Source organism: Oryzias latipes, chromosome 10 (assembly GCF_053564925.1).
Source record: "Oryzias latipes strain Hd-rR chromosome 10, Olatipes_Hd-rR_3.1".
NCBI classification, from domain to species: Eukaryota; Metazoa; Chordata; class Actinopteri; order Beloniformes; family Adrianichthyidae; genus Oryzias; species Oryzias latipes.
This window is the reverse complement of record NC_136246.1, coordinates 6,851,700-6,866,883: the sequence shown is the minus strand read 5'-3', so window position 1 is coordinate 6,866,883 and position 15,184 is coordinate 6,851,700. Positions and strand designations below refer to the sequence as shown.

Genomic DNA, 15,184 nt, shown 5'->3' with positions numbered 1-15,184 from the left:
TCAGGCTGTCAGTTTATTTTGTGCAGAAACCAGAGAGCAGATGTCAGAAGAAGAAAATGTCATTTATTGGCTCCAAGGAAACTTGAAAGACTTGCATCTGACTGGGTGAGGGCTTGAGCCAAAGAAATATTTTTACAGGGTGTAAACATTTTACACACCAGTCAGTGCCAGAAGAGCCACAGTGGCAGATGTGTGTGTGTAGGTGTGTGTGTGTTGGGGGAGCACCCATGTTCTGCTGTCAGCTGAAGCTGCTGGCAAGAACTCCCGCAGCATCCGGCCCTGCGAGCACAGCGGGCAGAAGGAAGTGTTAATCTGGGCACGCCAGACAACAAAAAGAGAGCTGCATGAACACACACCAATGCTCATGTGTGTGTGTGGGTGGGTCTTTCTGTCTCTGAGCATAAAAGTCTTCTTTTCCTCTTGTTACATCTGGAGCTGTGTTGGTGTTTTCATCAGCAGAGCCTGAAACTTCCCTGGGATCTCCAAACTTACCCAACATGCATGGTCCTATCTCAGTCACAGAGTCAGAAGAATCAAGTTCTGTTCGGTTTATTTATGAAGCAGAAATTCACAGAAGAGCTTTTCTCAAAGCAAGAACCATCAAACTGATCAAACCAGTCATGACTGTCTTATGACAGTTTAGTCCAATAAAGTCATCCTGCCTGAAATCTATTCTCTGATCAGACTGAAAAGGCTGTTGGTGTAATCCCTGTGTTGAGGACGGAACTGGAGAAGAAGAACAATTTTCTTAACCTGCACTCTCCCTTACGGGGTCACGGGATTGCCAGAGCCAGTCCCAGCTACTGTTGGGCGAAGGCGGGGTGCACTCTGGACAGGCAGTCTGTTGCAGGACACACAATAACTCCCACACACACACATTCACACCAAGGGACAGTTTAGAGTGACCAGTGAACCTATGAATCACGTTTTTGGACTATGGGAGGAGGCTGGAGCTAGTGCAGAGAAAACCCACGCATGCACGGGGAGATCACGCAAACTCCACACAGAAAGGAGCCAGCTGGGATTTAAGGTGCTACAGTGAAGAGAATCAAACAAATGAAAACATCGACATTCTTCATGTCATTTTCATTGTCTGTGAATGTTTTGTCAGGTCTACCTGCCTCTCTGTTCTTTGCTGTGTGTGTGACACTTTTAAAGCTGTTACCTTTAAAAGTTTCCCTTTGGGACCATAACGGTTGCCTCTGTCTGTCTCAAACAGTTCTGCAGTTCCTCTGTTTGCTGCATCCACCTCTGAATCTCCATCCCGGTCACGCTGACAGCGTCACTCCTGAGGAGCTGTTGCTGCGTTCCTGTGGAACAGGTGGGACTGTGTGCTTCTCCCCAGGCTTTGGATCAATGCGGCAAAAAAATACTGAAGTTTTCCTCAGATGGAGCATTTTCTGCAGACAGACGTCATGTTTGCATAGCCGGTGAGAACTTTAGATGCTCCGTTTCCACGTGTTTGCATGTTTCTCATGACTAGGCATGAATGTTTGCTCAGGTTGAGCCTATCTTTAAAAATGTGCAGAAATCTTCCCCCGTGTTGAGTCAGAGCTGATGCCACACATCTCCTCACTAAAGTTCTCACGAGTATGAAATCAATCAAAGGAAATCTCAGCTGTAACTCTGCATCTGCAGTTTGGGAAATGCTGCAAACTCTGACTGCCTGACAGCAGTGATCCAACGTAAACGTCAATTATGGCGTTCCAGTGCCTAAAGAAAATGGAGGGGCGGCGTAAACGGAAGGTGTCTGAATTTGATGCTCAAACTTCAGCAGCCTCAGACTTGTCAGCCTCTCCCGATTTAGACAACAAAGATTTTGGGGAAGGGGGTGATTATAGTTTGGGTTTTACCTCATTTCCTGACCTGTCAGTCAGGTTGATGGTTATTGGAGGAGTTTATCTCACAGAGACAAATGCAGAAGCATCGGAGCTCCTGCAGCAACTTGTCTGAAAACAGAATCCTCTTTTTGAGGCAAAAACTCTTCACGATACTTCAAACCGAGCTCCGCCTTAAACAGGGTAGAAGAATTGGCTCTGAAGGTTTTCATGAGTTTAGTTTGTTTTCAGGAGATTTCCCCTTGAGGCTGAGCAGCTCCTCCTTCCTCGGCGCACACACTGGTTTGTGAATCAGATGTTTGGTTTTGCTCCATCTTCAGCGGGACTTCAGAGAGCAGGAAGCGTGTGTGATGAATTTATCTGCTTTCACACGCTCTGGCCCACCGCCTGCCCCCCATCTGCACCGAACCCCTGCAATGAGAGCAGTCCAGAGGACTCTCGCCACGCCTGAGCCTCTGAGCCGCACAGCAGTAAACATGCTGCCGGCTGCAACTGCTCTGTGAGCGTGAAAGAAACTCTTTCACACCTTTTTAACACAAATCCAACAACTTCATTTAGGAAATGTCACTGGAGCATTTGGGAGAGGGCTGGCAGTCCAACGTGGGCTTTAGGTGAGAGTGAGATGTGTGAGGTCACACCATGTGACCTTTAGCTGAAGCTGCTTGGCCACCATTGGTCCAGAGCCAAACAGCCCCCTCCCCCATCAGCTATGTCTGCAGCCAAGAGCTGAAAGTGCGGGCTGAGATGTTTGCTAACATGCAGGCAGGTGAACATGTGAGTGTTCCTGTCAGCTCCGGTTCTGACGGGCTGGCAGGACTGCCTGTGTGCTGCAGGAAGAGGAACTTTTCGTGCTCTAAGCAGGAAAACTTTTTCCATTCGAACACATTCTCACTGCTGACCACTCTGTGGATTTGTCTGATTCTTTTCCACTGAAATAATAACACGAACTCGAGGTGATTCCCAGCAGATACCTCCAAGCTCCTGTAATTTAAACAAAAAGCTCGTGCAGCACATCATATCCCCCCCCCCCCCCCCCCCCCCCCCCCCCCGGGCCCCGCAGGAATATGGAGAAGCTGCTAATTATTTAGATGGGAGATGAACGTGTTTGTGGAGACGCGCGCGCCTCAGCCGTAACAATTCCGTTTAATCAGCAGGCAGAACGAATGTCTCATCGGGATGTGCTAGACCGATATCAGAAACCATTTCAGGAGAACATGTGGAACCATAACGGACTGGAGTGATTCCTGTTCCGGGACGCGCTTAGGACAGTTTGGAGCGACAGTAATTCAATTCTGCAGATTTTCAACCAACAAAAATAAATACCAATTTAAAAGGTTTTGTCAAATAATATTATCAGGTAATTAAAGCAGAATTTGCCGGTCATAATAAACGCGTTAGAGCTCGTTAAAATGTCTTCTTGCCCGGGGAGGCGCCCCCGCTCAGAGCGCAGCTCCGGCCGGCTGCACAACAGGCTCCCCCCGCGGCCCCGCACTGATTGTGCGGATGTGGATTCAGACGCAGACGTGTGTATTCGCCGGGATTACCCCTGACAGCTCCATCAAAAGCTGACACTTTGTGGACTATTTCAGGTTAGGAGTTCGTGGGCTGCAGCGCGGCGTGCACGCGCGTGGGTGTTGTGTTTTTGTCTTTAGAATAGCAGTTGGAGTTTAGCACCGGAGATGGTGGAAGCTTCACGTGAACATGTTTTTGCATTCAAATATTTTTTTCCTAGTTTAATTTTAATAACATAAATAAAATCCGGGAGGCCCGCGAGCCTCGGTCCGCTCCCGGTGTCCCCGCTCTGCTGCGGCGGCCTCCTCCCGGACAGAGCTCCGCGCATTTCTGCGTGTTTGCTTCAATTGGTAAATAAAGCTTACAGCGCGCGGAGGCCGAGGAGGAAAACAAACGCAGAGATTAAAAATAAAACCTACTCGATGCATATTTTTATATTTAAAACTGAACGTTAAACCAAAGCGCAGGGACTCTTGGGAGATGATTTCATGGAAGCAGGAAGGGTGAAGATAACGTTTTCTCGGTTGTGGTCCAGATCTTTTTGGTGGATTGTGCGTCCTTGGAGCCGCAGCGCGCGGCCTTTGTTTTCCTCCATGGATTATCCCGCGCGGGATCGAAGCTGCAGACAGAGCGTCGATGCTGCACGCGCCGCTAACAGACTTCTGTGCAAAGACTCAAAGAAGATCCTCCAGCGGGATGGTTTGGAACAATAGATTTACTAACATTAAATAAAACACAACGTTGTTTTTTTTTCTTTTTTTGGATGTTGGGAAAATAAAAGAACATAATTTCGTACCAAATATTTTACATAGAGGAGAAAACAATCATAAGTCTCGGAGACATTTTGGATGCTTCTTTTTTTTAAACCCAGAACCACTAATCTAAATCGATATTCACAGACAATAAATTTATAATATGTTAGAAAACACAGTTGGTGCGTTTTATGTACATTCCCTTTTTGTTTGCAAGCAAAACATGACGTTTTTCTTTCTTTCTTTTTTTTTAATCCACATGCGTTTATAAAAACGAGCCTGGGGAGGGACAGGGAGAGGGGGGCTAACGCGCATTCGCCTCAAAAACAGGAGATGATGGTTCAAATATATCTATTTATATTTATGTACAACCTGACGCTCAGAACCGCGACGGGAGAAAAAGGGGTTTTTTTTCTGTTTGAACTGAGAGAAACAGGCCCTGGTGGGGGCGGCTTAATGTTCTCAGCTCAGGTTCGAGCCGCAGTCCTGCTCGGTTCAGCTCGGTTCAGTCTTTGAGTGCTCCGTTTGGGAAGAAGACTAAAGTGCCAGTCTCTGTTCCTGTTTAGCCAGACTGCAGAGAACCCCGCTGTCTGGACCGGAACCTTCTCTGAAGGGGAACGATGGAGAGCAAAAACACGGGGAGAAAATTCTCGGTTTTCTGAGGAGTTTCTTATAGTGGTGGTGTTGGGGTGGGGGTGGGTGGTGCAGGAGGGGGCAGCGTCTTGAGGATACAGTCAGAATGAAGTAATTCCAACTATTCCAGCTATGAGCAGAAATCCCCGCGTGGATCATGCGCCGCCGCCGGCTCTCCCCTCGGTGCGCCGCGCTCCGCTCACAGAGGTATGGGGGGCGTTGGGAGCGCAGGCCCGGCTTAGACCGGCCTGTCCACGGCGTACTGGCAGGCGCTCAGGTTGGTGGCGGGATTCTGCACGCTGGCGTATCCAAAACTCGAGTGTTGCTTCGCTTTCAGTCTCAGGCTGGCCAGGCTGGAGTTACAAGTGTCCCTGTACACGTATGGGGGGGTCGGAGGCGCGTAGGGACACGCCGGCGTGGGCACCCCCGAGTTGAGGGACGGGTTACTTAGGTTGTTCAAGTTGTTAAGGCTGTTGAGGCTGGATCCGGGCACGCCGGTGACCGCCGCCGGCACCATGCTGGAGGTCATGGAGGAGATGGAGTTCGGGGGCGAGAACATGGTCTGCGAGGACAGCGGGTTGACGTTCATGGAGTTAAAGAACGGGAAGCTTTTGGTGGACAGAGAGGCGGACGTCAGGCCCTTGGCGGCCCAGTTGTTGTACGTGTAGCTCGGGTACATGTCGTCGTAGGGCTGCATGAGTCCGTTAAACTGCGGCCCGAAACCGTTCTTGCAGAGTTCGGCCTGCTGGTTCCGTTCCCTCTTCCTCCACTTGGCTCGCCTGTTCTTGAACCAAACCTGAAAGAAAGAAAGGAAAGGATTAAAACCCTAAATAAAGCCGTCTTTCCCGCTGCAGGGTCGGGCTAGATTCTGGCCGTCTGAGCAGAGAATCCTCTTTTAATGAGATAGGAGCAGAATCCACATTGCCCCCCACCCCCAGCCCTCTCAGGAGCATCTTGACGTGGAGTGGATGTGTATTCCCCCACAAACACTCTGACCCTAATCTCACAGCCCGCAGTGACAATGGCCAAAATTCCAGCTTTGCGCCTCTTTCACGCGGACACAGAGCGCGCGTGGGTCTGTCAGCGATGACAGCAGCTTCTATTGTTAACGGGCTGCTGACGGACAGAAATAACACCATCCTGTTCGGAAAATCCGCGTGGAAAACTTTGAACCGCTGTAACATGATGTGCTTGGAGCTGGGATTTTGTGGACTGCAGATCAACATTCCAGCAGCAGAAAAAAATATTTATTTTCCTTCAGTGTCTATTTAAACAAGAATCAGATTATTTGTCTTTCAGCTAAAAACTATAATTATAAATAAATCCGTCGGGATTACTTGGACTGAATTCGGGCCTAAATCCACACATTTCCCTCTTTCATTTAGGAGCGTCGGTACCGGTGGGACCAGCTCACCCGGACTCGGGCCTCCGTCAGGTTGGTCCACACGGCTATCTCCTCCCTGGTGCTCATGTCGGGATAGCGGTTCCTCTGGAAGGTGGCCTCCAGCTCCTGCAGCTGCTGGCTGGTGAAGTGAGTCCTCTGCCGCCGCTGCCGCTTCTTCTTGGAGGGGTCGTCCGAAGAGTCGTCGTTTTTGTTTTGGATCTTCTCCTTTTCTGTGAGGACAGACAGTTCCATGAGGACACGAACAGAAATTTACGGAGGAAAGAATAGATCAACAAACATCACCGTATTATATTTTACTGAGATTTCAGGAATTTTCCTATATTTCAAACTTTGTTATTATATTTTTTTATAATCATAGACCCTACATTTTTATTTGAACATTTGAGCACCTTCACCCGCAAAGGCCAGAGCTATGATTTAAAAGATGAAGTAGCGCGCGCGCGTCAAAGCTCCCCGCTGTCGCTGCTGACAGCCATCTTTTCTTTGACATCTTCCAGGGCAGGAACAGGACCTGGACTTGTATCAGGACCGGGCACCGGGCGGTTCTTACCGACAGACTCCGGGCTTGACGTGTCCGACACGGCTTGCACCTCCAGCCGGTGTTTGGAATCCGCAGACCGCTGCAGCGGCTGCAAACTGGAGGCCATCGCTAGAGCGGTGTGCTGGGGGGACGTGAGTTTGTTCCCGGGGAGGTGGAGGTGGTGGGGCTGCTCTGTATTTAATGGATTCCTCATAGAGTTCATCGGTAGCGATCGCACGCGCTTACGCACAGGCAGGAAGTCTGGCGACGGCGCAGTTCGGCTCTCCAAATGACGCACGGCGCGCAGCTCCTCTGGTTCACGCGGAGCTGCAGGTCGCGTTAAAACAGAACATCGAGGTTCTCCATAACCTCCGTGGAGAATGCCGCAACCTGTTTCGACTGTCGGAGTGACAAGGACAGGTAGGCGATATTAGATCCAGAGACTCGCGCGCACTCCAAAGCTCACCTCTCATTTCAGCAGCTGCCTGTGCGCGTTGCCTGACCAACTGCGCCCCTCTCCCTGGCTCCACGTCAGCACTTTGCCCCTCCTACCGCCCCTCTGACAGGCGCGAGGATGTGATGGGCTCGTCAACCAACCAGAGCAGGAGTGTTTGTGCGTGGCGCGCGCGTGTTTTTCTCAGCCAAATAAACGCATGTAAAGAAAGAGGAGCCGCGTGGCGCTCCCGCGAGCCCGAAGCCAAATATAATCAAAATCAAAGATTTTATAAGGTGGTCACGAGGCTAAGCAAAGACAGACTGGGCCGCGCTGTGGACCCCCGTGTTTCTCCTGTAGTTTGCTCTCAGATGCAGCCGTGTGCGCGTAGTGCGTATATGTTCGTGACAACACGAGAATCCAACACAAACCGCTTCACGAGCATTGTACAGACACGCGCACGGACAACAGCAGAGCTCTGCAGCCCCACAATCTGACAGCTGACTCTCCCAGATGTGCACGCACGTCAGAAAAAGCACGTGCCTTCTCTGTACTTCAGAAAGATGCGCGCTGGTCCAGAAAAGACAGACAGGAATTTTAAAAAGGACAAATGTGTGAGTTTGAACGAAAAGTTGATCATTTACTTTATAGTCATTATTTTTATCCTTCCTATTATTATTATTATTATTATTATTATTATTATTATTATTATTATGTTTAGCCAACAAATGTCTGATGTACGAATAGAGGAAACGGAATTTAACAACTGAGATGCTTAGAGCCACAGGATCTGAGCTGTGTCTTTGCACAACAAATTAAAATAAAAATTTTGAAATTTGAATTACAACAATAAAAACTATGTAACTTTAATCCCTTCTGTGCATGCGCATTTATACCCAAAGTTATCCTTACTCGTGCGTAAAGACGGTGATGGATGATGTAGTGTCTGTCAGATGTCACGTTGTGAGCTCCTCTGTGGTTCGTCATTGTTTTCATAAAGTCTCTAACAATATTTCGCACCTTTTCCAAAACGCAGTAATCTGCTGCTCCTTCTTTTTTCTTAAAGCAAACCTGAAGTGGATTACTGCCCCCACTCCTCCAACCCCTCTTCATTTCTTCTAATGCTTTGTCTCCTTTCTGCGGATTACTGCTGCAACAGGCCCCCACCATAGAGGGCCATTAATTAGCAATTCCGTCAATACAGGGAGGGGGCTTTTTACATGGGATTAAGGAGACATCAGATTCCTCCATTAGTGTATTCCTCCTCACGAATGGGCTTTGGTCATACATTTAGTGTGTATGTCCATGTATGTCGCAGTGGCACAGCCTCCTTCCTGCGCGCACTTTTCATTCCATTCTTCTTCTTAATCAATGGCCGCTCACTCGGCGCAGCCGTGCGTCACCGCGGCCCATCAGCGCCGACTAAATGAGACTCTATGAGGGTTATTGGTGATTCATTTAGGGTAATAACAAGACCTGATGTCATTTCCCAACCGCCCCACACTTTAATGAATTCCTTCCGGGCCTTCCCGCTCCTCTGCACCGTTTTTAAAGATTTGATCTGAAAACCTAATCAGAATAACTGGCAACACTAACATCCACGACAAACGCGTCCGTGGATATTTAAAAGAACTATTTTATCATACATATAATCTGTGATCTTCCGGATGCATCAGTCACCTTCACCATGGCACCCCCTGCACCCCCAAGAAAATGCTGAGCGCCGCAGCGCGGACACAGTGACCGCCAGGGGTCGCTAACAGACAGCGAGAGACGCGGGTATGAGGGAAGCTGCTGGTCCCTGACCCGCACAGGCCCGCAAATGACCCGCACAGGCCCAGAGGACTTGAACAGACAGACAGACAGTTGAAATTCAACTCTGGAAGTGTCAAAGTTTCCGCAAGAGAACTGAACATTTTCATCCAAAATAAAAGCTGACAAATGAGTGCGTAGAGCAATAATAACAGCTATTTTAACCTTAAAATATATGTTATTGATTTATTTATTGTACAGCTTTTCCCCACATTTTTATTATTGATCCCACCTGCTACTGTGATTAAAGTCACACTATTGTGCACTTTATTAAATATACAATGACAACAAATACTGACTGTGTGTTATGGATTATCAGACCATTTTAATGTTTTTTTAATGAAAATCGTCGTTTTTAAATTTTTCTTAGAAAGAAAATTAAACAATATTTCTCTGCAGAAGATTGGGTGGAGACATACCGATTTGAGCGCAGGTGGAGGCCAGTTTGCGACAGTGGGACTCCATGTCGGCAGACTGAAGACAGTTTCTGTAGAAATAGAAAAGATCCGCAGTTACGCTGAGGGGATGTGAACTCATCCACGCGTGTTTTTTCACATACTTAATATGCAGCCTTGAGAAAAGATTTTGTTTGTTCGTTAAAAGAAGCACCAAACGAAGGTGTGTGTTTTTCCAAAATAAAAAGGATTAAAACAGAGTTTTTGCGTGTCAAAAACTCTGTGAATTTATTAACAAGACAAATTGCCATCTTTTTTATTTACAAGCTGATGAAGAAAACAAAAACTCTTTATGTCCCATGGATTCATGTCGAGGTTGACTTTACGGCAGACGCCGTGATGTGCGTGAACTGGTTTCCGTGGCGTGCTTGAGCCCGCAGGAGTTGTGCGTGGAGTGATTCGGGGTAAAATCATAGGATTAGAGTCTGATTGAGATGTCTGTCGGTGGGATATTACAAAATTCATTAGCGCAGCCGCACGCGCGCTCGTGCGGAGTTACACAGATGGCTTTTTATGAGTCCAGGCTCGCGCTGTTTGTTTATGATAATTCAGGTGGGGGTTGGGGGGTGCATTTGCATGCAGTCATGCTGTTTCCTCGGTTCTTCTCTTCACCTGCTCCTGATCATCTTCTCCCTTCACTCCAAAGAACTGATACTGCAGGTTAACTGTCTGTCACGCGCTTGAACCAAACCTGGTTTCACGAGAGAACTCAATATTTCCTGTTCCCTATTCACGCACGCGCGTTTCCCTTTGCATTTATTTGATTATCTTTTTTTATTTAACCTGAAACAGCTACATAATTATCATTAAATCATTTTTTATGTTTTTTTTTATTTTCGTCGCTCCTTTTGATCTAATTTCGTGTTATTATATACTCATTATTTCTCTTTTGTGATGCACATCAACTGTTTTTAATCAAAAGCAAAGACTAAATTAGAAATCAGAACAAAAGTAAAGATTATTAAAAATTATGCCACAGTTTAAACAAATGAAATCACATTTCGTTAATTTAACAGAACTTAAAGATAAAAATTTCCCAGATTTATCTAGAGAATACCATCAGTAATGTGACTGATAATGAAAATATTGATATTAACAACGATAATAATAATAATAATAATAATAATAACGATGATAATAATAATAATAATAATAATAATAATAATAATAATAATAATAATAATAATAATAATAATAATAATAATAAAATTAAAAATAATACTACTAATACTACTAATACTAATAATAATAATAATAATAATAATAATAATAATAATAATAATAATAATAATAATAATAATAATCATGATAATAACAATAATAACATCAAATCAATAGTAATCCATATAATAATACGCATAAAAACTGCATTTGCTCATTTTTCCTGTAATGAATACCGGCTTGTGTATTTCTGTTTCCTAACGTTTCAGCGGGAAACAATCCCAAACTTTTTTCTTTTTATTGGACTCTCAGCTTCGTTAGAGGCAAAAGCTGCGCCGCGCGTCAATAATTTTTAAAGAATTTACTTTTCCGTAAACATGTCCTGACTGCAGGTTTACGGTTGTTAGATTTTTTCTGCCTCAAGTTTTTTTATATTAAAGATGTATGAACCAAAATAGAATGAATGATTGTATTGGAATTGGTTGTCATCCACAAAACATAGAATTGATATTATTCGGCATGAAATGAAATTAATTTGTATTTATTAACCAATCAAAAACGTGAACATTTTTTTTTATCTTAAGAGAAAACTGGATCTTATATGGCAATATTGTTTTAAAATTTACGTCAAATAAAAAAGGAACAAAGACGCTTTAAAAGGTACTTTTGATTTTTTTTTTTTTTTTTTTTTTTTTAAAGGTACTTTTCAAATATTTCTTCACTTCTAACACCGGGAAGCACAGCATGATCCAAACCCGTGAGGCCCCCTTCCCACACAGCCGTCCGTGCTCCTCATGCTCCTGCCGCAGCTCCGCTCTCGGAGGAGCAGGAGGGACGATGGAACAGATTCCTGCACTGCCAGAAACTCTCATCTCGGCTGGCCGCCTTCCGTGACGCACTCACCGCCTGTGCGCCTGCGAGGATCGGGTCTCCCTGCCGCACTCCTTCTGCTCAGCGGCGACGGGATAAATTCCACCTCCGGACACGCGCGGACCAGCTGCCGGGCTTAAAAATGAGCAGGAACCCCCACAGCAGCAGCAGCAGAAGCAGCACAAGCAGCAGCGACGTCTCTGCAGTTTCGCTCCGAAAACGTGACGGTGCGTGCGTGTGCCCCCACGCTGTGAATCCGAGCAGACGCGCAGCGTTGCCTTCAGGTTTGTCTTCTCATGTATGCGCATAAATAATGTGTTTACGGCGCAGGGAAGGGGGCGCTTTCATCCCAGCCTCTCCTTGGCTCGTCTTCCTGTGTCTTCCTCAACTTTGGTCCTCCCTGGAAAGACGCACATTTTCCAGCTTTTGAGCTCAGAGAGGGACCTGCGCGCGCCTGTGTACGCGCGCCTGCGAAGGGGTGTGTATGTTTGTGTAGCAGAGAGAAACTTAGAGGCTCAACTTTCAGAAACAAACAGATAAGAAACTGTTGAGTTTAAAAATCAGGTGATGAAAAGAGGAGAAGCCTCCGCTCAACCCAGCTGTCAATTTCCATTTCCTAGTCGCAGCATTATGACATCAACCTACACTTTTGTTCTAAAGGAAATGAAAGCGTTTCTTTAAGTCATTTGTCTAATTTTTGTTTAGTTTCACGTAAAGCCGCGCAAGCAAAAAAAGAAAAGGGACCTTTGAAAAAGTGAAGTATTGGAGCCGCTGCCGGGCCTCCTGCAGGCCAGACAGCGCGCTATCGTGTTCCGGATTTATGTGCAGATAAAGTGAACAGCTGGCTTGGATGCAAATGTTCTCTATAGATCTGCTTGGTTGGATACAGGCTGAGTTTTCTCCCGCATCTTAAGTGCGGACCGGACGTAACCCCCCCCCCCCCCCCATCCCATCCCCACCCTGTGCGCTTAATCCGTCTTTTACATTTTTAGTCATACTCCCATTAAACCAGTAATTAATGCGCGCGCATCCACGCGGGAATTTCCAGGCAAAGGGGGACACAGAGGAAACCCTGCATCCTTTCTTCCACGCATGAAGAAAGACAAAAACACGTAGGGCTTTTAAGAGAGACACATTTCAAAGTGGGTGTCATATTGAATCAGAAAGGAGTTGACAAAAAAACATAATAATAAAATTAAAATACATATATTTTTTCCTTTCTTTTTTTTTTTTTTTGCTGCCCGAGCGCATGCACGCGGATGTGCGCGACAAACCACGTTCAAAGCAGTCAGAGAAAATGTTTGCCCCTTACGAGAAGAAACAGGCCTGGAGAACATTTCACGCGCTCGATCAGACAAAGCACGCGGCAGAAAAGGCAGTCAGTGACGCGCGCACCGTGCACATCACCGAGAGAGAAGAAAGGCGCTCCTCTTACCTTCTACTTCAGAGAGAAAGGAGCGGCGGAGCTCCCGTTTCTCACGCACGGAGGAACGCCTGAAGTTCACAGAAGGCTGCGGGGATGAAATCTTTCTGCCTCGGGGGCAAACCGGCGGCTTCTTTTCATTTCAAGCGCTTATCGATTCTCCGTTGTCATCTTTGGCGACGCAGAAGGACACTTGAAAGAATTTCTGATGGGGGTGTGATGTGAGAAACAGGGTGACCTGCTCCGCTGGTGCGCTCCCCTGATTCCTAACGAGCTCATCAGCCAGCCCGTGTCAGCGTGGACACTTCAACTTTCCCCTCCTGCATACTGGAGAGGGCTTTAAAGCCCCTTTCATGTGTCTCAGCGCAGCATCCAAGCCTTTTACTTTGTGGAGAAATGACAGGGGGTCCACCAAAGACACCCCCCCCCCCCCGCGCACGCCCTAAATGGACTTTATTTGTGCAAGTTTTCCTCTAAACCTTCAGTTTGAGAGTTTCATTGAGACTTTCACCCGTGGGCCTGGGTCCACTCTGGGTCACGTCACACTTTGACACAGCAGCCGTTTGGCCCCCTGCGTCTCCCCGGGCAAACATTAAGATGCCGCTGCAGTCTTTGCATCCTCCTCGTGCCAGCAGTCAGAGCAGCCGCTGCACATTCAAAATGAAGATTTCCCACAAACATTATAAACCAGTTTGAACGTCTGTCACCCCACCCCACCCCACCCCACCCCCACTCCCAGCCTCAAACCACATGCGACTGTCGCCTGCAGCAACATGTAATAAAACGTTGAGTCAAACTGTTTCCAAAGCCACAAATCTTTAAACAAATGAGTTGATGCTCTGCTGATAGGTTGGAATGACCAGTAATTTAGATTTACTGAGGGCTGGGAGTCACTGAAGAGGAGGTGACTGACTGAGGGAGGACGGAGGAGAGCGAAGGGAGAAACAGGGAGGAGCCTGCTCCTGCGTGGAGGACCACTTCATGGTCGTTATTAGAGAAGAAGCTGCTGTAAATGAAGCAAATTCAAAGGCTGGATCTGTGATAGCTCTTCAGCTTGTTGAGCGGCTTTGAGGCTGATCCTCATATTCCAGCTCTGCTCTGTCACAGAACCAGAAGGACTAGAGCTGCACTGACGCACAGCAGCGGAGCTGCGCCTCACGGCCTGCAGGCGCTCTCTGTCTGTCTCGCATGCTGCGTTTTCAAAAGCACCCAACTCTTCATTGTTTTAATCATCCTCAATTTCGGGGTTGCCTCCCCAACTGAGATTATTTTAATCCCATGTCCATGTCTCCGGCTGACCGCTGTCAGTCACGGTCCTGACTCAACAGCTGGATTTGGTCAAAACATCCGTGAGAGCGACGCGCCGACAGTCTGCCCGGTGCAGCAGCCCGGTGGCACGGCGGGGGCGCACGCGCGCACAAACACACGCGGCCTCAGCCTTAATCACAGGTGCAGCGGGACGATAAATTGCTCAGGCAGGTCTCTGATCAATTACCGGCAGAATCGATGAGGAGCTGCCACTAACCTGCCCGAGGGGAGAGCGGCCAAGAATGAAAATGGTGCGATAAAGCGGCCACGATGCCTCCCAGCCTCTCTGTAACATGGAAAACAGCTTGGTTACATGCTAAGGCTCCTGTCAGCGGGCCTGGGGGAGCAAAGGTCACAGCTGGAGGTAGCTCAGATCTAATTGGTCTGCAGAGAGAGGAGCACCAATGGAGTGAAGGAGATCCTGAAGGAGGAATTGGCTTCAGCAAACCCAAATGGATCATTCCCTTTAGAAAAAGAGTTTTTGGTCAGACTGCTTTTTCTGTTATCCATAACCGAGTGGAACTTCATCCCCAAAACTATTAGAAATCAAAACACTTATAATTCATTTAAGACACAGTTAAAGAAAGGACTCTGTGACAATCAGAGCTGTCGACACTGAGTGAACCTCCTCTCACTGATCCCTGCTACCATCTTGTCTTGTATACATGTTCAGACGATTGTCTGATTTGGATTGTTTTATGGCTAATTTACTTTTAGGTTATTGCCAATTTTACAGAAAGTATTGTTTAATATATGTACATAAGTTTATGTAAATATGTAATCTTATTTTCATCATATAGGGAAATTTTAACATCTACAGGGACTGCAGATGAAAAATAGCCCTTTGGCTAACTCTGGCATATTGATGTAAATGCTTATTATCGATCTATCGAACACATAAACACATCTAAAATCTAAAACATGGAATTAAAAAGAAAGCAGTGATGATGGATGATTTTACAAAAGATGGAGACAAACTGTCTGCTTCTGACCATCTGTGCTGCAGACGCCAGAGTGAAGAACATCTTCACTCTCGCGTCTGCATGAAAACAGAAACATCTT

The 15,184-nt window shown here is 46.7% G+C and overlaps 1 protein-coding gene across 4 annotated transcripts in view; it reads right to left on the bottom strand.

The window, feature by feature from the left end:
* Window positions 1-4,047: 4,047 nt before the first annotated feature.
* Window positions 4,048-15,184, bottom strand: part of pitx2 (paired-like homeodomain 2) — a 64,978-nt gene continuing 53,841 nt past the window's right edge. The window contains exons 1-4 of one of the 4 annotated variants that reach the window (XM_023958950.2): window positions 12,827-13,143; window positions 9,325-9,392; window positions 6,150-6,349; window positions 4,048-5,531 (exon numbers count right to left, since the gene is read on the bottom strand). In XM_023958950.2, the coding sequence (XP_023814718.1) occupies window positions 4,974-5,531; window positions 6,150-6,349; window positions 9,325-9,370 (804 nt within the window). In that variant the 5' untranslated portion in view covers window positions 9,371-9,392; window positions 12,827-13,143 and the 3' untranslated portion in view covers window positions 4,048-4,973. Of the gene's footprint in view, window positions 5,532-6,149; window positions 6,350-6,690; window positions 7,060-9,324; window positions 9,393-11,424; window positions 12,247-12,826; window positions 13,144-15,184 lie in introns of those variants that run through there. The other 3 variants (XM_023958948.2, XM_078953465.1, NM_001122916.1) reach the window with 3 other exon arrangements.